The following is a 27,149-nucleotide window of genomic DNA, read 5'->3' as shown; positions in this document are numbered from 1 at the left end:
TCAGTTTATTACAGACACACATTTTGCTTAATGTATAGATGATAACTTTTTCCTTTAGCTACCTTAAACGGTTGGTTCACCACAGAATGAAATTATTCACCCTCATGTTGTTCCAACCCGTAAGACTTTCGTTCATCTTTGGAACACAAATTAAGATATTTTTGATTAAATCTGAGAGCTGGATCACATGCAACACAGAAGCTTTGCGCAGTTTCACTATGTGAAATCTCGAGGCCCACAGAGAAGGAAATTAATAGTTGAATAAAGTCGTTATTTTTGTTTGTTTTTTTTGCGCACAAAAAGTATTCTCGTCGCTTGATAAACTTAAGATTGAGCCACTGTAGTCACTTGGACTATTTTTAACGATGTCTTTAACTTTTATGCGCCGGCCAGTTTCGATCCCTTTAGAAGCCTATGGATGAGTGATCCAGCTCTCAGATTTAATAAAAAATATCTTAATTTGTGTTCCGAAGATGAACGAAAGTCTTACTTAATTGTTTATCAGAAAAGGCTATGCAAAGCAAAATATGCAAAACAAAATTCCATTCAAATGTTATGTGATGTATCCATGAGGCCAATTGACACCGCACAGACAAACAGACAAAGGATGATGGCAAGGGGCAGAGAGGTGACATCGTGTGGACCAAAGCCAACCTCCTCCAAAACAGCACTGCCATTATAACTCCATTATAAACTTTTTATGGTTTAAAGTGCAATTCGCTGGTTGTTGCTTTGTGGTCTTTCTCTGCAAGGAATTTAATCTTTGGGCCTTTGATAAAAACAAACAAAGCATAGAAGAATAGATGGAGTGCTTTGAATTTGGATGTGTTTTGTAGTCGCCATGCCATTTGCGTTGCTTTAAGAACTGGATTGTTCAGTGAACGCTGAATGACCAAGTCAGGGTGATGTCGTTATTGTACACAACTGTTCAAAAGTTTGGAATAATTTATAAAGATTTATGTTTTTGAAAGAAGTCTCTTATGCTTAACAAGGCTGCATTCATTTGATCAAACATACAGTAAAACAGTAAAATTAAGCAGCAAATCAGCATATTAGAATGATTTCTGAAGGATCATGTGACACCGAAGATCACGCTGAATATTCAGCTTTGCCAATCACATGAATAAATTATATTATATAATAGAAAACGGTTCTTTTAAATTGTAATATTTCATAAATGTACTGTTTTTACTGTGTTTTTGATCAACTAAGCTTTGGTCAGAACATGAGACTTCTTTATAAAAAAAAATAATTAAAAAACCCACTTAATTACTCCAAACAGTTGACCAGTAGTGTCTGTAATACATACATATTCTGATCAACTATAGAGAAGTCAAAACAACTCGTCTCACTTCAGACTCATGAATGGCCTTTCATTTGCTTCATGTTATAATCATAGTGTTCATGACACATCATTCACATGACAGATGGTTTGGTTCCTGGAAATAGGTGTGGCTGGTTTCCATGACAACCATTTTACCTCATTCCCAAACATCAACTCACAAAGACCTGATCATGTAGGTGACAAAGGAAGCATGTGCGATCATGGTGTTGGGAGATAAAGGTGGATTTCTGATTCACTGAGATATTAAGATATTAAGAACTGAGGAATCTAGCTTGGGAATGGACAAATCTCACCTGTGAAGGACACAGATGGGGAATCTGCAGTAAGGAGTTCTTTAGTTCTTTCATTGAAACGTACCCAGAGGCCAAGAGCAAAAACTCCTGTACCTGCGAGCTGTGGGAACAAACAAAACATTTTAATATATCCTATTAAAAGTTTAGTTTTAACAATGGGCAAAAAAAAAAAAAAAAAAAGTCTGCATGGTGCTACCTGAAAACACAGACATTGGCAAACTGAGTAACAACATAGTAGAAATATAGCTGCAGACCAAGCATGACATTATTTACAGTACAGGAAGTCAGGTTCCAAACCAAGTGCTTTACTCTTTTTGAGAATGAAGTTCAACAGGCCTTATACAGGCACCAACCTGATAAACCATGGAATTATTTTTGTGCCTTTAAAATTGAACATAACTTTTCAAGAAATGAATGAAAATATAAATTGAAATTTAATAAAATGTCTTTGAAACCAAAAAATAAATAAATTGCAGGCAATTTTTTTTACTTTGTTTTTATACACTGTATGTTTTACTAACTGTTTTTGTCTTTTTTCTTTCGCTGATCTGTTACAAATGCGCTTCCAGAGTTTTCATTTACGCTCCCTGAGTTCCCCTTCAGGGACTACCGCTGCGTGTAATCGCAGTGGGAACGCCTCCAGCATAGTGCGTCTGAAGCATGAATGAAATCAGTCAATGGAGAGAATGAGCGCCACAGCGAGTGACGTCATCGACCAGGAAACTATAAAGCACCCCAGAATCATAAGCACGCCAGCTTCTGTTACTTCAGCAGCGCTCTGTGTGTGTTTGAACTGTCTATATATCTCTATATATTAGTAAGATGAGCCAAAAGCAAATGACGAGCGAGCCTCATTATGAGAGATGCGTTCCCCCCTGTACTAGATACATTACAGGCGGGGATTCGCATCTATTATGTGTGGTTTGTTTGGGAGAGCAGCATGCCCAGTCGGCTCTCGAGGGGGCCGATTGTGAGCAATGTGAGCATCTTCCTTTGAGGATCTTGCGCTCTCGCCGATCGCTCTTCGAAGGAGGGCGGTTCGGTGCGCGCTCCACGCGGCTCGGGTCCCGCTTCTGCTGAGACGATGCCCAGGGCGGAGACGCTCGCGAGCTATCTCTCTCCCGAGTCGGCATCATCGCTGAAAACACCGGCTCTCCCCACCAGAACTTTGAAAAATACATCAGCGCTGGTGGGGAAGGCTTATTCGGCGGCGAGACAGGCAGCCGCGTGCTTGCACACGATGGCTTTTATGCAAGCTTATCAGGCTGATCTGCTTAAGGAAGCTAGCGGGCAGGGGGAAATTTCCGTTGAGACTATCAATGAGCTCAGACAGACAGCTGATTTCGCTCTTCGAGCCACCAGGCAGATGGCCAGAACAATCGGTCGCTCTATGGCAGCCCTGGTGGCCACAGAGAGGCATTTATGGCTAAATCAAACTAAAATGCAAGAAAGAGAGAAATGTGTTCTGTTAGACGCCCCTGTATCCTCTATGGGCTTATTTGGTGATGCTTTGCAGTCTGTTACTGAGAGGTTCCAGGAAGAAAAAAGACAGTCAGCAGCATTTCAGAGATTTATGCCCCTTAAAGTGAAAATTCCTGGGGCTGCTGGCCAAGGGCAGCCTCAGTCGCCGAGTAGTTTCTTTAAAAGAGTGCAACAAAAACAGAGTGTTGCGTCTCGTGCCCTCTGCCACTCTGCTGCTGAAAGGAGCTATAGAGCGAGTTCCTCCCCCCAGCTGGGAGTTAGGATATTACAGCCGGTACTTCATCGTTCCGAAGAAAGATGGGGGGTTGCGTCCCATTTTAGATCTGCGTCTCTTAAATCGCACAGGAGGGAAGCTCAAATTCAAGATGCTCACTCTCAAACAGATCATGTCACAAATCAGATCCGAGGACTGGTTTGTCATGATAGATCTAAAAGCTTACTCCGCTTACTTCCATGTATCTATCCTCCCTCAACACAGGAAGTTCCTGAGGTTCGCTTTCGGGGGCGAAGCGTACCAATATCGGGTTCTTCTGTTCGGCCTAGCATTGTCACCCCGAACATTCACGAAATGCATGGATGTAGCTATAGCCCCGCTAAGGCTGCAGGGCATCCGCATTCTGAATTATATCGACGATTGGTTAATTCTAGCTCAATCGGAAACACAGGCGGTTCGGCATCGAGATGTCGTTCTTGCTCACATCAAGAGATTGGGGTTGAGGCTCAACGACAAGAAGAGTGTGCTTTCTCCATTACAGAGAACCACTTTTCTCGGTGTAGTGTGGGATTCGACGACGATGCAGGCACAATTGTCACCTGCTCGTATTGCTTCGATTCTCGCCGCAGTAGATCAGGTCAAGCTAGGCCAGTCATCCACTGTAAAACAGTTCCAGAGACTGTTAGGTCTCATGGCAGCTGCGTCCAACGTGATTCCTTTTGGCCTCTTGCACATGAGACCGTTACAGTGGTGGCTCAGAACCAAGGGATTCTCCCCGAGGGGAAATCCGCTCCGCATGATCATGAGTTCGCTACGGTGTCATGGCGCCCTGATCATGTGGAAAGATCCTTGGTTTCTGTCCCGAGGTCCTGTGTTGGGAGTTCCTTGTCGTCGCGTAATGCTAACGACGGATGCCTCTCTCACGGGTTGGGGGGCGATCATGAGTGGCCGCCCAGCCCAGGGTCTGTAGGAGGACCATCATCGTCTTTGGCACATAAACTGTCTAGAGATGTTGGCAGTGTTTCTGGCTCCGAAACACTTCCTTCCAGATCTAAGGGGCCACCATGTTCTTGTCCGAACAGACAACACATTGGTGGTCTCTTATATCAAACATCAGGGGGGTCTGCGTTCTCGCCCGCTTTACAAACTGGCACGTCAGATCCTTCTATGGTCCCCGGGGAAAATTCTTTCTCTGAGAGCTATTTATCTCCCGGGGTATTTAAATCAGGGGGCAGACATCCTGTCGAGGCAGGGGCCGAGGCCCGGGGAATGGATTCTTCACCCCGAGGTGGTGGAGCTCCTATGGGAACATTTCGGTCGTGCCGAGGTAGACCTATTTGCTTCCCGAGAGACATCACACTGTCCACTGTGGTTCTTTCTCAGCCATCCAGCCCCGCTGGGGTTGGACGCGATGGTACATCCGTGGCCGAGGTACATCCGTGGCCGTGGTCACGAGGAAGTTATATGCCGCGAGGTGGAAAATGTTCACCTCTTGGTGTGGAGAGCGCCAGCAGGACCCAGTTAACTGCCCAGTTAGTACAGTACTGGAGTTCCTGCAGGATCGTCTCTCCACGGGGTTATCCCACTCCACACTGAAAGTGTATGTGGCGGCCTTAGCTGCTTACCACGCCCCTTCGAGTGGAGGTTCCCTTGGGAGACACCCACTTATATCTCGCTTCCTTCGTGGTACCTTGAGGCTGAGGCCAGCAGTTCGCACGAGGGTACCATCTAGGGATCTGGCCATTGTCTTAGAAGGTCTCTCCTTAGCTCCTTCCGAGCCCATCGAGGAAGTTTCGGAAACGTTTCTTACTCTTAAGATATAGAATAGGAGATATCCAAGCACTTTCCGTGGCTCCCTCGTGCCTGGAATTTGCTCCTGGTATGGTTAAGGCCTTTCTCTTTCCGAGACCAGGTTATGTTTCTAAGGTACCAACTACTTCTGTTAGACCTATAGTACTGCAGGCTTTCTGTCCTCCGCCTTTTTTGACGTCAGACCAGGAGAAACTTAACTTGCTGTGCCCCGTTAGGGCTTTAGATTCGTATGTCCACAGAGCTGCCCTGTGGAGGAAATCGTAACAATTGTTTGTCTGTTTCGGGTCACCTAACAAGGGGTGTCCTGCATCTAAGCAAAGAATGAGCAAGTGGGTGGTCGAGGCCATCTCACTTGCTTACGTTTCGGCCGGTCAGCCTTCACCGTTGGCTGTACGGGCCCATTCTACTAGGAGCATGGCTGCCTCTAGAGCTCTTCTTTCAGAGGCTTCTTTTCAAGATGTTTGTGATGCGGCAGGCCGGTCCTCACCGCACACTTTTGTCAGATTTTATTCTCTTGATTTTAGCTCCACTCCTGGGGCTCAGGTTCTCTCGTCGGCTTGTGTCTCCTAATCACACACGACTGGGACTTGTTCGTATGGGGACGTGGGTATTGCGTTCCCACTGCGATTACACGCAGCGGTAGTCCCTGAAGGGGAACGTCCCGGGTTACGTATGTAACCCTAGTTCCCCGAAGGGACGGACGCTGCGTGTCCTGCCATTCTCCGGCATCCCCTTGGATCGTTTGCTTCAGTAACATCAGAAGCTGGCGTGCTTATGATTCTGGGGTGCTTTATAGTTTCCTGGTCGATGACGTCACTCGCTGTGACGCTCATTCTCTCCATTGACTGATTTCATTCATGCTTCAGACGCACTACGCTGGAGGCGTTCCCACTGCGATTACACGCAGCGTCCGTCCCTTTGGGGAACTAGGGTTACATATGTAACCCGGGATGTTTTTGGTCGCGGTTCAGGCCCTATGGTTCAGGCACAAAACTATCGTGGGGGCGGGGCTAACAGTGGTGTGTTCTCATTGGCTACTGAGTTTTTGATGGACAGATTCTTAACCTTGAAGTGAAGACGTCAGTGTTGTGTTTACATGTGAGCGTCTGTAAGCGGCTTCCTATTTAATTTAGGTGATATAAAGTTAATAGTTTTGTTTTTTAATTGTATCTGTATTTATCTTCTACTACTACTATGTCAGCATAAGCTTTTTAGGAGCAGTATTTGTCTGTGCGAGAGAGAATGTCTAGATAAATACTTGTAGTACATTAAAATAATGAATAATATCCAGTGCTTTTGAAGAATATTTGTTTGTTCCTGATGCTATAATTATTGTTACCACACGCACTTACACCATCACAATTAAGGATCACTTAATTCTGAGGAATTCAAACAATATGAAAATTGCAAGCAGACGGTGGCTTGCTGTCAGATGGATGGTAGCCTATACAGACCTTCAAGGATATTTCATTATATTCTTTATTGTCACTACTATAAGTATGAAAGTGAAAGTCTTGGATGTTGTAACAGTCCGACCTCAGTATTCTCATAATACACATAATACACAAAATGTATGCAATATTCGGTAACGCTTTAGATTACAGCCCGGAAAGTACTGTGTAATTAAGAGGAATTTACAGAGTAACTTTGGGTAATTATAGTGTACCTATAAAGTACTTGCATGTAAGTATAAGGGTACAATATGTAAAGTTTGGGGAATAAAGGGGTAACAACCAGGAGAATTAAAAAAATATTTATACTGTAAGTATTATAGAACTAAGGGGAACTTATTCTGATACAACAATCTTACATTTGGGAGCATTTTAGCAAGAACACTGCGTACCTTTTTGTAATAATTGTGTACCAATACATACTGTATAGGCTTTTTTTTTAATTACAGGGTACATAACTATGCATTTATACTTTTATTTTTTATTTTTTTGATAGCAAAAGTGCAGATGTTTAAGTTGGGCTAACATGTTTCAAGGCAAGAAAAGCTAAGACTATTGCAATTTTTGTAATACTGGGAAATATATCTTGTTTCATGTGGTTACAGGGTAAGTGGTACTTGTAAATAAAGGTTTCCGAGTCAGTGATATAAGATTGTGTGTATGCATTTTTATTGTTACCCTGTAACTACATGGAACAAGAGGGTAACAAGCACCACTTTAATTACGGCCCGCAATGTCACACTTACCCTGTAACTACATGGAACAAGAGGGTAACACGCACCACTTTAATTTAAATGGTAAATGGACTGCATTTATATAGCGCTTTCACAGACCCAATGGCCACCAAAGCGCTTTACATATTGCCTCACATTCACCCATTCACACACCAATTTACAGCCCGCAATGTCACATTTACCCTGTAACTACATGGAACAAGAGGGTAAAAAGCACCACTTTAATTTACAGCTCACAATGTCACACTTACCCTGTAACTACATCGAACAAAGGGGTAACAAGCTACATGAAACAAGAGTATCTTTCCACAATATTTAAGCAAAAGTTGCAATAGTTTTCGTTTTCAGTGCACTTTTGTTAAAAAGATTACACTAAAAAAATGACAGGGTACATATCTGTGCATTTATAAAACCTATGCAGTATGTACTGGTTCACCATTATTTCAAAAAGGTACGCAGTATTATGTTCTTGCTAAATTGATCTCAAATGTAAGATTGTTATATCATAATAGTAGAATAAGTACCCCTTAGTTCTATAATACTTACAGTATAAATAAGGTTTTAATTCTCCTGGTTGTTACCCCTTTATTCCCCAAACTTAAAATATTGTTCCCTTATACTTATATTGTAAGTACATTATAGGTACACTATAATTACCGAAGGTTACGCTGTAAAATTGCTTTAATTACGCAGTACTTTCCGGGCTGTAATCTAAAGCGTTACCTAATATTCATATATATTTTAAATTATCCAATGATCATTTGAACATGGTACATTGTAATGAAGTATACACAATTCTAAACAGAAACTCCAACCAAAAAATGAAAATTTTCTCATCCTTTACTCACCTTCATGCCAATTTCAGATAGGCTATGACTTTCTTTCTTCACATTAAGAAAAACAAAGATTTTTCAGAAAATATTCCATCTCCGTGAATCCATGTAGTAGATTGTAGCCCATTAACGTATGACAGTTGGTCAGAAGTGATGGTTAAAACAGTTTAAATTATTAGTATTTTTATTATCTATTGCTTTACTTCTGAAGACATTGATTCAACCACTGGGGTTGTATTAATAACCCACTACAGTCACTGTGTGGGGTTTTTAAAGTGTCAACTTTTAAATACCCATTAATTTGCATTATATAAACTCACTGGATGGATTCTCTTCATTCATGTTTATCTGAAGAAACAAAGACATATGCATCTGGGACGGCATGAGGGTAGGTAAAAGATGAGAGAATTATTATTTTTGTGTGGACTATCCCCTTAACATTCATATGCTGTCGGTGTGTTAAAGGGATACTCCACCGTTTTTTCATATTAGGGGGCTTTTACACTAGGCTCGTTTGCTGCGGTCCGAGCCCGAGCGTGTTTGTTCCCGGCACCCCCCGCAGCGTTGGTCTGGTTTCACACTCCACTTGATTCTATCAAACCCTGCGTTTGCGTGCATATTACGTAATCGCAAACGTGCACGGCGCATGATAGAAAACAGAACGCGGGTCAATATTGTGTTTTTTTATTAATTCGCTGCTATTATGCGCAGTTGAGTGAACAATACAGGTTTACTGAGTGTGTGTGTCACATAAGGTGGCCTTCTGCTGCTTGCAAACGGACTCTTTTGAGGAGACTTTGTTGCCCTGATTCCACGCGCAATGCACGAATACACTTGTAATACTCAGATTCGCGGGTCTTGAGGAATCCGTGCTTACCGAGTATTATGCGTGGGTTCTTGACTATTTCTGTATCTGTCGCGGTCACCTGATAGAGGAGTCAGACAAGACTTCTGTGCTCAGAACTCAGAGTTTATTTCAACATTTCTCTTAAAGGGCATATTGCAGGTTAGAGGACCCAACGAGTCAATGTATAGAAAAATAATGTAGGAACTAGATTTTCTTTAAAATATACTTATAAATACGCTACAGAAGCTTCTGGAGTCGTTTTTGTGAGAAAATTTTACTTCCGCGTCTGAAAATGGGCGTGGCGGGCGTGACATAACGGGCGGGAGAGCGGTTGATTCAAACAACAGGAAAACAATGGATCGCAATGACATTTCGGACGCTGAGGAAGTACTTACTCGTATGACGGACCACAGCCATACAATTATGAGCCTGCTATGCTGCCAAGAGAGCAGGGACAGGCCAGGACTAATGTCAGACAGAACGGTCAGAGACACCATGAGTTGTGGTGTGAGAACCAGTGGAGAACAGGACAGGTGTCTTGGTGAGAGACGTGCTTATAGATATACACGTTCGCTAACGATATACACTGTGCTCACAATATTGTACAGATTATTACCATCGTATATCAGGCCAGCAGACATTCGTATTTTTAGGGTAGATTTATACTATTAAATGTATAAAAACTATACTTGAGTATATTTCTATTGTACTAAAAACATACCCAAGTACATTTGTAATACATATTTTTCACCTGGGTTATAACATAAATAGAAAATTAAAGATTTGAATATTTAAACAACCTAAGTAAGTTTGTTTTTCAATTACAAGTTGCCTCTATTTAGGGCATGACTACCTATATCACACTATTTCATGCCATTGGTACAGTATTAGACGATCAATATTTTTGCTTCGGCATCCCATTTTGAACTCCATCATATCGCCGGGATGATAATCCTCCGATCTGAAGTGAACGCTACACACGACCGCGTTTCTCGAAGCCGATGCGGAAGAGAAATCCCGTCTCTTCACCTGCACAAACCGCACCATGCACGAAAGATATACAACAACACCGTCCCTTTTCTTGTTATGGAAACCTGTGGACTCGATGTCCTGACAGGCCGGAGTTTTTGCAACCTCCACAAACAATAATTTACCATGACGATGATAAATTAAAATACAAAAACTACCGAAAACACACTGACTCACGGCCACTCTCACTGAATACCAGCCTACTCTGCACTGAGCCGAGGCTGAGGCTCCCTAGCGTGACGTAAAATTACGCGATTTTGAAAAAAAAAGCAGTTTTTACGAGCAGTCCAAGAAACGCTCACTTTATCTACTAAATTAGTGCCCTTATGTCGTTTTAAAACATTTTAAATCCTGCATTAACTTTTCATATGGTATTTTCATACAAGGTTATATATTAATTTAGATTTTTTTTTTTCCTGCAATATGCTCTTTAACTACGACTCTGCATCGTTCCACCCGATTACCTTGTTCATTTCTCTATTTTCCCCATCTCTCCTCTTCCGCTTCCTCGACCCCTCCTCTTTATCACGTTTTTTCCTTTCCCTCACGCTCGCGATATCTCGCGTAACTTTATTTAAACCTTCCCATTTCAATTCTTACATAATACTCCCCTTCCTATAAGAAATGTCCTCATTTCTATGTATATCGACACAAAACCCCATAAGAAAACATGTGTTATAACAGTGCATGTCATGAAACGTACACATTATTAAATTGTTTTTATTTTTTCACTGCTGTATAACCCTGAGAATAATGAACTTGTTATACTGTTAAACAACTTACAGTGGTATATATATATATATATATATATATATATATATATATATATATAAACTTATACTAGGCATAGAATGATGCATATAACGATAGAACCAAATCACACCAGAACCTCAAACTACACAATTTAGTACAATTGAAAGTCTTTCAAGTAAGCCGGCATTCGACGCAATCTTGGACGTTCGTGTGGTGTGGAGGACTGAGTGACCGGGGACACTGGGGAACCAGCGGGTACTCCCAATACCACCGAAGTTGGCATTTGGAGGGGCTGTACCAAGGAAGGTGCGGGGCAAATGTCTCTAGCATTGTCCTTTGCAACATCAGGTAAGGGGCCGTACTGCGGCAAAGGTTGGTGTGCTGGCGGCAAACGTGGCCTGAGGGGTCCAGCGGGAGATCCTGGGGCCATTGGCGTAACATGAGGTGGAAGGAGACCTAATAGTGTGTTCAGAGTGTTTGGTTTGGCGGTTAACTGAGGTGAGGGGGGTGCGTGTGTTTGTGAGTGCTCAGTGATGTATGGCTTCATGCGGTTATAGTGAATGACTTTGGTCTTGGCGTGTGGTTTGGAAGTATCACGAACAGCAAAATCCACTGGGGTAAGACTACCAAGAGGTGCTATTGAATGTAAAACCTCATAAGGACCCACCCAGCGAGGACGTAGTTTATTATGTTTGTTGGCTGGGTCATCAAGGAGTACCAAGTCGCCCGCCTTGTATGGAGTGTACTTCACATGACGATCATAGTAATGTCGTTGCTGTCCTTGTGCTTTGTCCCGGAAGGCATTTGCTGACCGATAAGCAGAGGATAATCTGTGTCGTAGTGAATTAGCAAACGCTGCAGGCGTACCCGATGTGGCTGAAGTGACAGAGGTGCCGTCCTGAAATAGCATGTTTAAGGAAACGCGGGCCTCGCGTCCATGTGCTAAAAATAATGGAGTGAACCCGGTACTGGAATGATTGATGGTGTTGTAAGCTAATGCGACATGGGGGAGGTGCTCGTCCCATTCCCTACCAGACTCAAAGAGATATTTGGCAAGCTCATCTTTTAAGGTGCGATTGAAGCGCTCCACAGCGCCGTCGCATTGGGCGTGGTACGGAGATGTGCGGAGCTTTTTAATGCCCAATAACTTACAGAGATTCTGAATGAGATCAGATTCGAATTGTCTGCCTTGGTCGGAGTGCAAGGCATCCGGAACCCCATGTTGTGGTATGTAATGATCAAAAATGCAACCTGCCACAGAGATAGCTGTCTGATCCTTCAAAGGATACAGATTTACAAATTTAGTGTACAGGTCCATCATCACTAAAACATAACGGTTGCCTTTAGTCGACTGAGGCAGCTCGGTTATGTCCGCGGCGACGATTTCGAAATGAGCGGAGCTTGTGGTCGAGGCACAGGCGAACGTCGTGAATGACAGGCCGCGCATCGAGAACAATGTTTAGAAATGTCTGCAGACATGTAGGGCCAATAAAAGAGCCGTCTAGCCCTATTCAGGGTTTTAGCATGTCCGTAGTGGCCAACTGAAGGATCGCCGTGCACATGGGTCAGTATGTCTGGAACCAAAGACGTCGGAATAATAATTTGGAGGACGTCGTCCACAGGAGATTCGCGCGACAGTCTACACAAGACATTTTCATGAATAGTTAACCGACTGAATTGTGACCACAAATTCCTAACGTATGGGGAGCGTTCCGGAGCCTCCACAGAGGGGGCTTATGACCCGTTTCTACCCATGAGAGGACAGCGGCCAAGTCAGAGTCAGACCGTTGTTGTTCTGCTACTTTCCAGTCGCTTTGAATTTGAATTAGGTTCGCTGTGACATAATTTGGAACAGGCGTGACTACGAGAGAATTAACATCCATTTTTGGTGTTTGCAGAGGTGTCGACGCAGGGTTTGACTGAGGGTCAAACAATGTGGTCTGTGTGGCAACCAAAAACTTGGCGGACTCCCGTTCGTTACCATTATCTTGCTGAACAACCTCACCCTGTGGGCGTCGAGACATAGCGTCTGCGTTCAAGTGTTTGGCACCTTCGCGGTGGCGCACGCACCAATCATAAAGATCTAATTCGACTGCCCAACGTGCGCGCCTACCCGTTGGATCATGGTCCAAAGGGAGTTTTTTTAGTCCGACCAACGGCTTGTGGTCCGTGATGATAGTAAATGGGTGGCATGCAAGGTAGTGGCGGAAATGGCGCACTGACCACACAATGGCGAACAGTTCTCGATCGAAAGTGGACCATTTCCTTTCCGACGCAGACAGTACATGGCTGGCGTATGCAATAACATGCTCCTTGCCATCCACGTGCTGTGAGAGGACAGAGCCGACTGAATACAAGGACGCGTCTGTGTAAAGTAGGAAGGGTATCGCAAGGTTCGGAAATGCCATAATAGGCGGCGAAGTCAATGCTTCCTTTAAGACACAAAACGATTCATCTGCCTGAACTGACCAAGTGAACGCAACACCCTTGTGTGTTAACCGGTGTAAAGGCTCTGCTGTATGAGCGAAGCTTTTTTATTAACCTTCGGTAATACGAACATAAGCCTAAGAAAGCCCTGACCTGCGTGGCAGATGTTGGAATTGGCCACGTCTTAACTTTCTCAATGTTTGATGGGTCAGGCTCAACTCCGGGGCTGGAGACACGATGGCCCAAAAACGTAACCGAGGAGCATGCCAGATGGCATTTAGATGGCTTGAGTTTAAGTCCGGCCGAACGGAAGCGTCCAAAGACGTCGCGCAAGTGTTTCAGATGTTGTGCGAAATCTGCGCTGTAAACGATTATGTCGTCTAAATAGATCAAGCAAATGCTCCAATGAAGACCACGGAGCACCAACTCCATTAACCGCTGAAAGCTAGGCGGCGCGTTTGACATACCCATGGGCATCATACGGAATTGATAAAGCCCTGCTCCCGTCGAAAACGCAGTTTTTTCTTTGTCTGCTGGGTTAAGGGGTATTTGCCAATAACCCGCAGTCAAATCTATCGTGCAGAACATTTGTGCCCCAGACAGCCTATCAAGAGTGTCGTCGACCCGAGGAAGAGGGTGTGAGTCCTTGATTGTGACTGCATTGAGTCGTCTGTAGTCCACACAGAACCGGTATGTACCGTCTTTCTTTCGAACGAGTACAACCGGGGCTGACCATGGGCTCTGTGACTCCTCAATGATGTCACGCTCCAAAAGCTTAGACACCTCTTCTTGTAGAATATTCTGCGTCGCCGGTGATGTGCGATATGGGCGTAGTTTGATTGGCGCTGCGTCTCCTGTGTTAATAGTGTGTGTGACTAAATCGGTCCGACCGTAATCGTGTGGATGTGAACTAAAAATGTCGGAAAATTCTGTCAGCAAATCCTTAAGCAACGACTGCTGGTCTGCATCTAAGCAGGTGTCTGCTAAAAGCGTGTCCTGAACAGTGCGTGTTTTGTCAGTGGAGGTGGTTACAGATGAAACTAGTACGTATTCATCCTGTGTTTTTCCCGTTATGGAGAAAAACTGGCCCACGGGGCATCCCGCCTCTAAAGAGACCGGTTGGCTGGTCGGATTAACGACTCTAACGATGCCTCTACCGTTTTGAATCAACGTTAGAGTGCGCGCAATGCCTAAAGACACAACCTGGGGAGACTGAGGCTCTAAAATACCCACATATGAGTCAGTGAAGGGGTTTGCGACAGCACCGTCTTTAATAGAAACTGAGATCGTCATTTCTGACATTGGCGGCACAATTACCTGTGCGATAGTGATCGCCGCGCCCTGTACTGGGATGAATGACTGTGGCGGTGAGAGAAATACTGTAGTGTCATACAATCGTAGCTGTTTGTGTGGTATATCGACCGTAACTGCGTGTTTGACCATGAAATCCCATCCGATAAGCACCGGATGGGTTGCTGTTCGTGTTATGTGAAAAATGTGAGAAAATGTGGCATCCCCAATATGCACAAGGGCTGTTACAGAGCCCAGTATGTCTAATGGTTGTCCTGTGACTGAGGAGGCCAACACAAAGGACTTATTAATAGGTTGAGATGCCAAGGCTGGGACCGATCTACGACAGTCGTCGGTAATGAGGGATAAACCCGAACCGGTATCGACTAGAGCGTAGATTTCGGTGCCAGCCAGCGTAACTTGAATGAATGGTGTAGGTGGGGTGGATGTATAGTGCATATTATCAGAGTGGACCTTCGAGTGTGCTGGAGCTGACATTTGGTCCCCAATGACAGCTTCTACTCGTTTCCCTGATGTGGCGAAGGAGGGGCAGTATCTCTTTTGACTGGAGAGAAATGTACATGGCGGGTAGGGGATGTGTGAGAGTGTGGTGGCTGTTTGTAATGCGGAGCTGGAGATGGTGAGCGGTGGGTGCGATAAGTAGAATGCCTGTAATGTGAGTTTGGTGAGGGCGAGCGAGTGACGTGTGGTCTGTCATCATAGACCAAATGGGGTCGGCGTTCTCTCGAGGGGGAGCGGTCTGGTCTAGGGTGTGTATTATTGTGTCTACGGGAGCTATGTTGATCGGGATGTGAATGATATGGGGTGTGTGACTCACAACACAGGGGAGGAGGAGAATAGCTGCGACGGCTCTGATGACGGGGGTCTTCATAGGATGTAATGTGATCGTGAGAACAGCGGCAGTGGTGCGAGGAGCTGTAGTCATCATAAGGTTGTTGTCGTCGTTCTCTCTGTAGGTGCTGTGACGGGTAGCGGCAGTCCTGACGACGATGGTGATGGTCATCCCACTCAGGCTGGCGAGTCCATGGTGTTATGTTGTAGTCAACAGCTGCGCAGGCGTGTGTAGGTTCTGTCATCTTGTGCTGAAGGTTGGCGATCTGTTGTGAGAGTACGTCCAGGCGGTCTTCAGTCCGACGCTTGTGAGACTGGCGTAAAGTATGCAGGTCCATCCGGAGGTCAGCGATGGCCGACGCCAGATCTGCGATGGGTGTTGGCGTCGTTGTGGCAGATAAAGGCTGCTGATGCACCGTAACTGGCATGATAGCCGTTGGATTGGCTATGCTGATGGCCAACTGTGCACGTTCACATTGACTGGCTATTTTTAAAGCATTGTCCAAGGTCAGTGCTCCATGCTCATGTATTTTCAATTGAAGTGCAGGATCTAAACCAGTAATAAATCTACAAAAAATTTCACAATTTCGAGCCGTGACATCATACTGAGGAAAAGCTTCCGTCACTAAACTGGTGAGCTCAGCTGCATAAACTTCGAGAGGCTCCTGAGGCTTGCGGGGACGAGCATTCAAATATGTTTGGAATGTGGCCAAAAATGTGGCACGTCCAAAAACAGCACCTAAACTGGCCTTAGTCAGATCATAGTCCACTTTAACAGCAGGGGAGAGAGACTGCCAATATGCAACTGCGGGTCCCGTGAGCTTAGCAGGGAGGAGTTTAGCTTTATCTGGTGGTGTGGCAGAGACATTAAGACCAACTTCAAATCTCTGTATCCAGGAGCCAAATGGTTCAGCGTTATCGCCCGAAAAGGGAGCAGGGAGATCAATTCTGAAGGGCACATGTGAATTTGTACCAGCCGTCACGTTATGTGGTTGTGGTTGCGGCCGCTCCACGATATCATGCTCACCATCAGACATTTTGTGTGTGCGAGCAACGGCGAGAAAAAAAAAAAATTGTCTGTAATCCGAACTTGCAAAAATACAGCACGTAAAATATTATGGGCAATATTAACGTGCCTGCAGGTTAATGTGGCTATTTCACGTTGTGCAGAGTCAAGCAGAAAATGTCTATAAAAAACAGAAAGATAAAAATAGCCAACCAGCGCTGCCACCAGTGTAATACTCAGATTCGCGGGTCTTGAGGAATCCGTGCTTACCAAGTATTATGCGTGGGTTCTTGACTATTTCTGTATCTGTCGCGGTCACCTGATAGAGGAGTCAGACAAGACTTCTGTGCTCAGAACTCAGTGTTTATTTCAACATTTCTCTTAACTACGACTCTGCATCGTTACACCCGATTACCTTGTTCATTTCTCTATTTTCCCCATCTCTCCTCTTCCGCTTCCTCGACCCCTCCTCTTTATCACGTTTTTTTCCTTTCCCTCACGCTCGCGATATCTCGCGTAACTTTATTTAAACCTTCCCATTTCAATTCTTACACACTGCTCACTCTCGCTCGTATCCAAGGTAAATCATCAACACTATCATCCCTTACAAGTGTTTTATTTAACTGAATACATCACAATAAGCTAAAACGCATGCGCAGGTTACTTTACTTCCTGAAAAAGTGTGCACCCGAGTCCGTAGGTGTGTTCCATTCGACAGGGTCCCTACGCAGTGTTCACTCCTCCCTACTCCCTGAACACGGTACATCAGTTGAAGTGGACTTCGCTGACAATAATCACTCATTTGGAATGCCCTGCAGCGTCACCAAAGAAAGGCAACAACAGGGTCGCGCAGATTATGATATCACTTTTTATTTACTTTTCTTTCTAATTTAAAATCATATAATAGGCCTATAGAAACATTCATCACCCCAACCGTTCATAAATACTCTAGTTTGTATAATAACAATATTTATGAATACTCTATGCATACGTAAACTCAGAGCCGTTAGAAATTTAAATATAAAATCTCTTCCAACGGCTCTGCCCTATGGTTAGTTCAGACTGGTGACACAATGACAGTTGGTTGATTTTCACTCTCCACTTCCTGTGAAGTGATGTATCGATGTTCCCTTATTCCCTATGCCGTTTGCAGTGCCCTTCGAACTGAACATGTTCGTTCCCTTCGGATTGAAATCTCACTTAAGATGGCGAAACACCCTGTGAAGTGCGCAGTCCACTTACGGTCGAATGGAACGCAGCTCACGTCTCACTGCATTTGATTACATACAGTGCAGTCTTGCCCACTGCAAAACGGCAGACCCGTTGACGTATCGCAGCAACGTTCCAAAGTGGCCAATAGGGCGTCTATATCTATTTATTATGTCTATTGTATTAACTTCATGTGTTCGTGCATGTGGTGGAGGGGTGCGATTTTCGAATAATAATCAAATAATACCAGCGATCTTCGAATATTATTTTTGCTTGAAAACTTTGTTTTGTATAACTTGTATCTTCATTTTAATCAATGTTTCATCAACAAATTTGCCTGGATTAATAAATAAGAAGCAAATATAGTGGACAATATAATCAGGACACGGAGGAGCGCGTAAATAAAGATATACAGGTCTGTGAGGCAAGTAGCTTATAGGCTGAGTTTCGGTTCATTGACATTCAGATTCACCTGCCATTTTTGCATCGCTCGCCTCGAACCCGTCTTCAAACTCCCGCTAATGACGTATGGTCTCTCTAACTGTCCAATGACAGTGCGTGTTATATTTACAAGTGGGAGACAGGCGAAAGGTGATTGGTTGCTACCACGCGTGTACTGTCCAATGGCATTTTTTAACTCGATTGGCAAATGGATAAAGAAAAGCATTTGGCAAATCAACAAAGAAAAGCATTTGGCAAATAGATAGAGAAATGGTTTGCCAAATGCTTAAAAAAAAAAAGTGATTTAACATGTGCCTTTAAAATGATTTATTAAAGTACTTTTTATTGTTTTATTAATCTACGTTTGAAAACATGAATTAAATAAACAATTTTAAATGTCTATTTATACATTTAAAATGTTTTTATTTATTTATTGTTTTATGGTTTTATTGCAACATTTAAAAACACGAATTAAATAAACAACTTTAAAAATGTCTATGAATTTGTCCATTTAAAAGTGATTTATTTATATACATTTTTATGTTTCAATTATTAAATTGATATATTGAATCTTCATTTTATTTTTAAGTGGCACTCCTGGTCCTCCATACAAGTCATCCTTGGTGTATATGACATTCTTCTTTCAGACGAATACAATCGGAGGTATATTTAAAGATGTTCTGGCTCTTCTGAGCTTTATAATGGCAGTGAATGACTGTCTATAAAAGCGCATCCATCCATGATAAAAGTAATCCACACGACTCTGGCGGGGTTATAAAGGCCTTTTGAAGCGAAGCGATGCATTTGTGTAAGAAAAATATCCATATTTAAAACTTTATTGACTAAAATAACTAGCTTTAAAATAACTAGCTTAGCATATATTTATTTCTGCTTTTGAAGTAACTAAAACTTACAGCTTCACTAATAGCAAAGAAACACTGCACTTACAGGTATAATTAATTCATTCTAGAAATTGTTCTATCGCCAATGCATTCAAATGCAGTGCTACTTTATCTGTATCTGATTTAAAGGAGCTGTATGTAAGATTGTGCCCAAAACTGGTACTGCAATCACTTTCAAATTACTGTAGAGCGGTGTATCCCCTCCCTCTCCCCCCTGACTCGAGGTTGCCAGATAGGCTGCAGGATCCAGCAGGAACGTGGGCTGCTACAAGGAGCTTTCAACTAGAGCAGAGCTGGCAACCCGGATGCCGAAACACTACTGACTTTGTGATTGGTAGATAGGTGGAGGGATGGGCTTCAGGCCGAAACACAAGTTGACAACATCAACATCAGTTGAGGGCTGCAACTTCACTTTTTAAATGACAATATCGTGGCCATACTACTGTTGTCAGTGATATAAGTATTTGAAATGAACATGATTTCTTAATGTCTAGAGACACATCAGGGCCATTTTATGATTAATTGAAATACATTTCTTACATACAGCTCCTTTAAAACAAGCAGAAATGTGTAAGAAATGTAACCATCCATAGACACTAGGGCCCTATCTTGCACTCGGCGCAAATGACTTTGTACACTGACGCATGTATCATTCCTATTTTGCACCCGCGCAAAGCGGACTTTTCCCTCCACAGACGCACGTCGGTTAACTAAGAAATACAGTTGCGCTCCCCGGGGCGGTTCAGCGCAAAGAGGAGGCGTGTTCCGGCGCAAACTTTTCCTCATGCTATTTTGCTGTTCTATAAAACAATTGCGCCACTGACCAGAAAAAAACTAGTCTAAAGTCAGTGGCGCGTTGCGCGTTGTTCATAATGCTATTTTAAGGGCGCATGCTTGGCCATAATCAATGTGCACAACGCGCATACACATTGATTCTTTCATCTAAGCAGCAGTTTTCATTTTTGCAAATCATACATTATTACGATAGATAGATAGATAGATAGATAGATAGATAGATAGATAGATAGACAATTTATTATAAAAGCATGTAGCTTACACATTTACCCAAATTATCATACGCCTGTTTAACAGAACTTAATTTGGGTGGGTTTCTCCATCCCCAATGTCACTTCTCTGTGTTTTACGGCCCTGATGAGAACATTGCTCTCCTCGGCTGTGAACCGCTCTTGGCGCGCGCCTGGCAAATCCGCCGTTATAATAGGAATCCGCTTTAGAACAAGCGCGCCTGCTCTTAAAGGGAATGTGAGATGACGCTCTGATTGGTTTATTTCACGTTATGCCCAAACCACACCTATGAATAATGAAGCTACTTCAGACCAACCCCTTTTAGATTTGCGCCAGGCGCAAGAGGCATTTATCCCGCCGGGAAAATAGCAACAGCGCCGGGATCCGCCCACAAAGTTACTTGCGCTTTACGCTTTGACACTTGCGTTTCAGATCGTTAAAATAGGGCCCATAGTGTTGCTTTACCCTAACTGGCCCTATAACTGCTGTTATGTGAGAGCACTAGCCTCGTGGGCAGCGAGCACTGTAACGTGCTGGAGCTGTGCTCACTATGATGTAACGATTCACTGATGAAAATCGATAAAAATGTGTGACGATTCAAGTCGGTTGAAATGTTAAACGAATCGCGATACACGTTTTAAACAGCAGGTCGCGTTTACAGTATAGCCTACTGTGAAGTTGTGAACCTCGCTTTACCGGCACAATAGCAGCGAGCACACACTGGCGTGAAACTGGCGTGAAGCTAGCGAGTGTTTTCACTTTATTCATGGAACTTGATCTTGTGTGAACCAAGCTCAACTTCCATAGGATTTAACTGAAAACGCTCGGTTTGCTTCGCTAGCGCCGCGCCAGTTTGTGTGGTGTGCATGCGCCGTCAAACAGTAGACATGGCGACGGCAAACGTATGTTGACGTTGACTCATTCAAATCGGAGGTGTGGCGGCATTTTGACTTTCCGTAGACTAATCACCGCCGTGAGAAGCACCAGTCACCTCCGTTTTCATGTAAAAGTCATTAATACGACAATTGCGAGAGCCACGGAGATCACAAGGTGCATCAGTGTTTCCGTGACAACCAGATGTTGTATTTATTTTACCAGCTAGCTCTTTCTCTAAATGTGTTTTTTTAACTCTTACTAGTGTAATGATACAAATTATAACAAAATTAGAATCTTGCCTTTATTACAATGTAAAACCCCTGTCAATCTGGTACTATTTTTACACAGTCTTTTACATAGTGTGCGAAGGTACCAGTGTCCAGATCTTTACCAAACAGACAGAAAGACTGAGTTGAAACAATCTTGAAGGGAATTTTTTTAATGTAGTTTTATTATTTGACAAATATATTTTAAATAAAAAAGAAATGTGCAGCATTTTGTCTGAGAAATAATAAAAGGAACACTTTTGTCTTAAATCTCATTTGTTAAAAAAATCGTGAGAAAATCGTATCGTGAAACAAGTATCACATGTATCATGTGATGAAACAAGTATCATATTTGTTCACATGATTTAGCCTCTAGTTGTGTTATTAACATGTATATAATGGATTAAGTATATGTTTTAAATTACAGAAACAAAAAGGATACTCATAAGGTATCATATTTATACTTTCAATAAATTAGTCTTTACATAATTTCTGATTACTAATTAGGCTGGCTGAAAGTTTACAATATCAATATTGCTTGTGATCTTAATGTATGTGTATTCTTTCTGTTTACACTTTTGCATGATCTTCTTTTATAGGCTATGAGGAAAAACTCTACCATGCACACAGAGAACAGAGCTCAATGCTGCTAACTGGGAGAGCAGCTGGACAACTAGAAGAGAAGAACAGTAGAACACTATTAATACAGATGACTGGATTACTCTTCTGCAAGAACCAAGAGAAGCAAAGACTGATGATGAGCGCTCTGAGCAAACACAGCAGTCAAGACGCATGAGTGACTTGTTGGGCATTTACTGTACGGAGAACTTCTAATAATTTATGTTGATGCCATTTATAAACTAGATTTATATGATGTTAGATTTTGATGTTTTAGTTTTGAGATTAATACAATTGTTTTAACAATGTTATAGCTAAGCATTTTTTTTTTTGTTTAAGAGAAAATTTTGGGAACAAAAATAAAACTTCCCGCTAAAAAACTTTATAATAATGTTAGGGGATAATGTTCTAAAAATGTTATGATTAAACCTTTATAGATGATTAAACACATTTTATTAGAATGTGTTCTTAGAATGTGTCATTTTCCAGAGAATGTTATTAGAACATTTAAGAGAACATTCTGGGAACAAAAAGAAAACTTCCCTGCTGAAAATGTTCTAAGAATAATAGGAAATAATATTATAACAATGTTAGCATTAAACATATTTAGAATGTTTTAAAAGAATGTTATTAGAACTTTTTAGAGAACATTCTGGGAACAAAAAGAAAACTACCCGTTGAAAATGTTATAAGAACGTTAGGGAATAATGTTCTAACAATGTTAGCATTAAACATATTTAGAATGTTTTAAAAGAATGTTATTAGAACTTTTAAGAGAACATTCTGGGAACAAAAAGAAAACTACCCGCTGAAAATGTTCTAAGAATAATAGGGAATAATGTTATAACAATGTAAGCATTAAACATATTTAGAATGTTTTTAGAGAATGGTACCCTAGTTTTTAGGAGAACATTCTGGGAACCAAAATAAAACTACCCGCTGAAAACATTATTAGAACACTGCATGGTAATGTTCTCAGAACATTTATAGAACAAAAATTTCTAGTTGGGATATCAATTTATTGTTTTCACCAATTAAGATGCTGAACATCCCGTTACATAATCAATATTTACAAGTTAGCCTTCGCCATAGTAGGTAGTAAAGCTTACACAGCTTTTCGAAATAGCATGTAGCCAATCAATGATAAATAAATTCACCACAAATTAATATCAGCCTTTAGTATATATTTGCCGCACCTTTTATGTTTAATAACCCAAAAAGTATTTATTTATTAAGCATATTCAAAGACTGGTTTGGCTGAATAACAAGTCTATATTATACATTATGAGCTTGGATAGTTTTTTTCTTCAATAAATAAACATCCAGGAGTGAACTGTATTAAACTCACCCAAAATATGAAATTAAAGGCGAATATGAGGTATTTGATGCACAGCTCAGCACTGGACAGACGGGACGTCATGTTGATCCAGGTTATAAGTAAACAGCAACCGATATTTTTGTTGTTCTCAGATGTTTAAATTCCCAAAGGTCTGTGTGTGTCCTTGTGTTGCTCGTCTGGTGCTCAATGCTGCTCCCTGAGGGGAAATGACTGTTTATAACGGTAAACACCCACCTCTCACATGAGGAAGGGACAACCCAGCTAGAAATTTTTTGTTCTAAAAATATTCTAAGAACGTTACCATGCAGTGTTTTAATAATGAACAGAAAAGTGGAGCGCAACTGGTAGAAAACAAAACTAGAGGTATTTCGCATTTCATGGAAAGAGAGCACGATTGCGTACAGAGAGTGTCACGGTCAGAGGCGGACAGAGTACAGAGCTTTGTTACTTGAGTAAAAGTACAGATACCCCTTGCTAAATTTTACTCAAGTACAAGTAAAAGTACTACATTCAGATGTCTACTTAAGTAAAAGTACTAAAGTACTTGTTTTTAAAAGTACTTGAGTATCAAGAGTACAAAAGTAGATTTTCTAAATATTGCATTACTAATCTACTGCCACAGTGCTTACATTTATGCACAGAAACGTCCTACATGGAGTTATGAAAAATGTTAATGTTAATACCTTGGAGAATGTAAAAGGAATTGAAAGTAAAATCAAGTCATTTTCATCTTTTTACCATGTTGCTTTATTTAATTTAATTACATTTTTGGGGGGTCCCATCTTTAAATGCGGGGACAACACACACACACACACACACACACACACACACACACACACACCACATGTAAGGGTGGCGCTGCCAATAAAGCACCTAAAAGCTGTCACAAAGAACCGGCAAAAGGAATGATTATGAATATGTAAAATATAGCAAGGAGATATTTCAATTGTTTATTAATAAACACTTGTTAATAAACAAGTGTTTTCTTTGTCAGTGTCGGCTAGATGAAGTTGACGATGCTGACTCGCGATCTTCAGTAGTGAACGCGCCAGAGAGAAATGCACATTTCATACGGATTACATAAGCAGAGAGCAGTCTGTAGTCTGTTTTCTTTCGTTTTGAATTTTTCTGTATAAAAGTAGACATGTCTGTGAGGCAAGTAGGCTACCTTATACGCTGAGTTTCGGTTCATTTATGAGACGAGATCCAGTTCACGCGCCGGCGCCTCCGTTTCTTATCTATCGTCTGCTATTTACTTCTTATTTATTAAACCCAGGCAATTGGTTGATGAAACATTGATTCAAATTAAGATACAATTAATGCAAAACGAAATTCAGGTTAAAGAAAGGTTTTGTGTTTTCTGTTTGATGTCTCTGTGAAAGTTTTAAAGCATTTTTTATGCCGCTTTCAGAGCGCTCCGTAACGGAGAACACGTCCATAACATTGTTTTTTCCTCATAAATGCAAACCAGAAAAATCAAATAAAACAAAATTAATATTTTATGTACTGTGGAGACTGAGCGCCAACCCTTCTTCATTCGCTGGGTAGTAGCCTACTTTGGTTTGCGCAGTGTAATTCACATAATCAGTAAAAATATATTTTGCCTCCTAAAGTTTTTTTTTTAAGAAATCAGAAATCCCTCGCGGCTACGCCACTGCCACATTTGAACCTGACTGTGTTAAACACACCACATACTCAAGAACATCAAACCAAATGCTTGGCTTACATTAATGTGCAATATAAAATCTGACCATGGAGTTGACTTTGGCGGAAAACTGAAAGTGATTGCTGATAGGCTGTCCCAATCAGTGGCGCCTGCACAATCCAATCACGTTTGAGAGGGAAACAACAAATTGAGGGTTTCCGAGATTTTTCTTTACTTTTTTTTTTTTTTTACTCAGGTACTCACGGTTATGGATATAAATGTATTGGAGTAAAGAGTACAATATTTGCCTCTCAAATGTACTTGAGTAAAGTCATGAGTACTCCCCAAAAATGATACTCGAGTAAAGTACAGATCCCTCAAAATTGTACTTAAGTACTGTACTCAAGTAAATGTACTCTGTTACTGTCCGGCTCTGCCTGGATGACATATTGATTTTTTCATCTTCTCTCCAGGAACACGTTCAGCACGTCAGACGAGTGCTTCAGAGGTTACTAGAGAATGGGCTTTTTGTCAAGGCGGAGAAATGCGTTTTTCATGCACAGTCTGTTCCTTTCCTAGGGTTCATTGTCTCGTCTGAGGGAATGCGTATGGATCCTGACAAGGTTAAGGCTGTGATTGATTGGCCTAGTCCAGATTCCCGTAAGGCCCTGCAGAGGTTTCTGGGATTTGCCAATTTCTATCGGCGTTTTATTCGCAACTTCAGCCAACTAGCCGCGCCTCTGACTGCCTTGACCTCCCCCAGAACGACGTTCAGGTGGTCCGATACAGCCGAGGCTGTGTTCGCCAAACTTAAGAGCCGCTTTGTTTCGGCTCCCATCCTCGTTACCCCTGATCCATCACGTCAGTTCGTGGTGGAGGTCGACGCGTCAAAGGTGGGGGTAGGAGCAGTTCTTTCCCAACGTTCTTCCACAGACGACAGGATGCACCCCTGCACGTTTTTATCCCATCGTTTATCACCTGCCGAGCGTAATTATGACATTGGTAACAGAGAGTTGTTGGCAGTCAAGTTAGCGCTGGAAGAATGGCGTAACTGGTTAGAAGGCTCAGGGGTGCCTTTTAACGTATGGACTGATCATAAGAATCTGGAATATATCAGAACCGCCAAAAGACTCAACTCTAGGCAGGCTCGGTGGGCACTTTTTTTCGGACGTTTTGACTTTTCTCTCTCGTACCGCCCGGGTTCCAAAAACATCAAACCCGATTCTTTATCTCGTATTTTTGACCAATCCGAACGCCCGTCTACTCCCGAGTGTATTTTACCTGAGACATTAGTGGTCTCCACTCTCAGATGGGAGGTCGAGTCGAAGGTCATGAAGGCCTTAGAAGGGGTAACGCCTCCGCCTGATTGCCCACCGAATCGGTTGTTTGTGCCAGAGGAGTGTCGGTCCAACGTTATTCAGTGGGGGCATTGTTCCAGTGTGGCTTGTCATCCAGGAGTTAATCGTACCAGTTATTTGGTCAGGCAACGATTCTGGTGGCCACTTATGGCTCGTGACATCTGCAGTTTTGTTTTGGCTTGCTCTGTTTGTGCCATTGGTAAATCCTCCAATCGACCCCCAGATGGGTTACTCCAACCGCTGTCTGTCCCTTCGAGACCCTGGTCCCACATCGCACTAGATTTTATTACCGCCCTCCCGCTCTCCCAGGGCAAGACGGTCGTTTTGACTGTCGTGGACCGGTTCTCGAAGGCGGCTCATTTTATTCCCTTGCCCAAATTACCCTCTGCCAAGGAGACAGCGGTAACTGTCGTTGATCACGTCTTTCGCTTACATGGCCTTCCGATAGACGTGGTTTCTGACAGGGGTCCCCAATTTGTGTCCAAATTTTGGCAAGAATTTTGTAAGTTACTGGGAGCGACTGTCAGTCTTTTTTCGGGGTTCCATCCCCAAAGCAATGGTCAAACTGAGAGAGCCAACCAAGATTTGGAGAGAGTGTTGTGATGTTTGGTTTCCAAGAATCCTTCCTCCTGGTGTCAACAATTGTCTATGGTGGAGTACGCCCACAATTCCTTACCAGTGTCATCCACGGGGCTCACTCCGTTTGAATGTAGTTTAGGTTACCAGCCACCAGTTTTTGCCAGTACGGAATCCGAGGTCGTGGTCCCCTCCGCCCACGCCTTCGTCCAGAGGTGCCGCCACACTTGGATGAGAGCCCGTGAGACTCTTCTCCAAGTGGGGGCGCGCACTAAGGCTAAGGCCGATCGCCACCGGTCGAAGCCTCCCGTATACGTTGTGGGTCAAAAAGTGTGGCTTTCTACTAAGAATATTCCTCTCCGATCTAATAAACATGCTCCCAAATTTATCGGCCCGTTTCCTGTCACCAAAATCATTAGTCCGGTGGCAGTCCGACTCAAACTTCCTCCTGCGTACAGGAGAATTCATCCCGCCTTCCATGTGTCTAAGATTAAACCTGTGTTTCATGCACGCATTAATCCGCCA

At 42.7% G+C, this 27,149-nt stretch overlaps 1 protein-coding gene across 1 annotated transcript in view; it reads right to left on the bottom strand.

Moving 5' to 3' along the window:
* Positions 1–23,232, bottom strand: part of LOC130080098 (CD9 antigen-like) — a 31,164-nt gene extending 7,932 nt beyond the window's left edge. Inside the window, exons 1-2 of the mRNA XM_056245396.1 lie at positions 23,055–23,232; positions 1,639–1,738 (exon numbers count right to left, since the gene is read on the bottom strand). Of these exons, the coding sequence (XP_056101371.1) occupies positions 1,639–1,738; positions 23,055–23,126 (172 nt within the window). The 5' untranslated portion in view covers positions 23,127–23,232. The remainder of the gene's footprint in view (positions 1–1,638; positions 1,739–23,054) is intronic.
* Positions 23,233–27,149: the final 3,917 nt, after the last annotated feature.

Source organism: Rhinichthys klamathensis, unplaced genomic scaffold (genome assembly GCF_029890125.1).
Source record: "Rhinichthys klamathensis goyatoka isolate OS25496 unplaced genomic scaffold, OSU_Roscu_1.1 h1tg000029l_1, whole genome shotgun sequence".
Classification (NCBI taxonomy): Eukaryota; Metazoa; Chordata; class Actinopteri; order Cypriniformes; family Leuciscidae; genus Rhinichthys; species Rhinichthys klamathensis.
The sequence above is the reverse complement of the archived record's forward strand: the minus strand, read 5'-3'. Positions and strand labels throughout refer to the sequence as shown.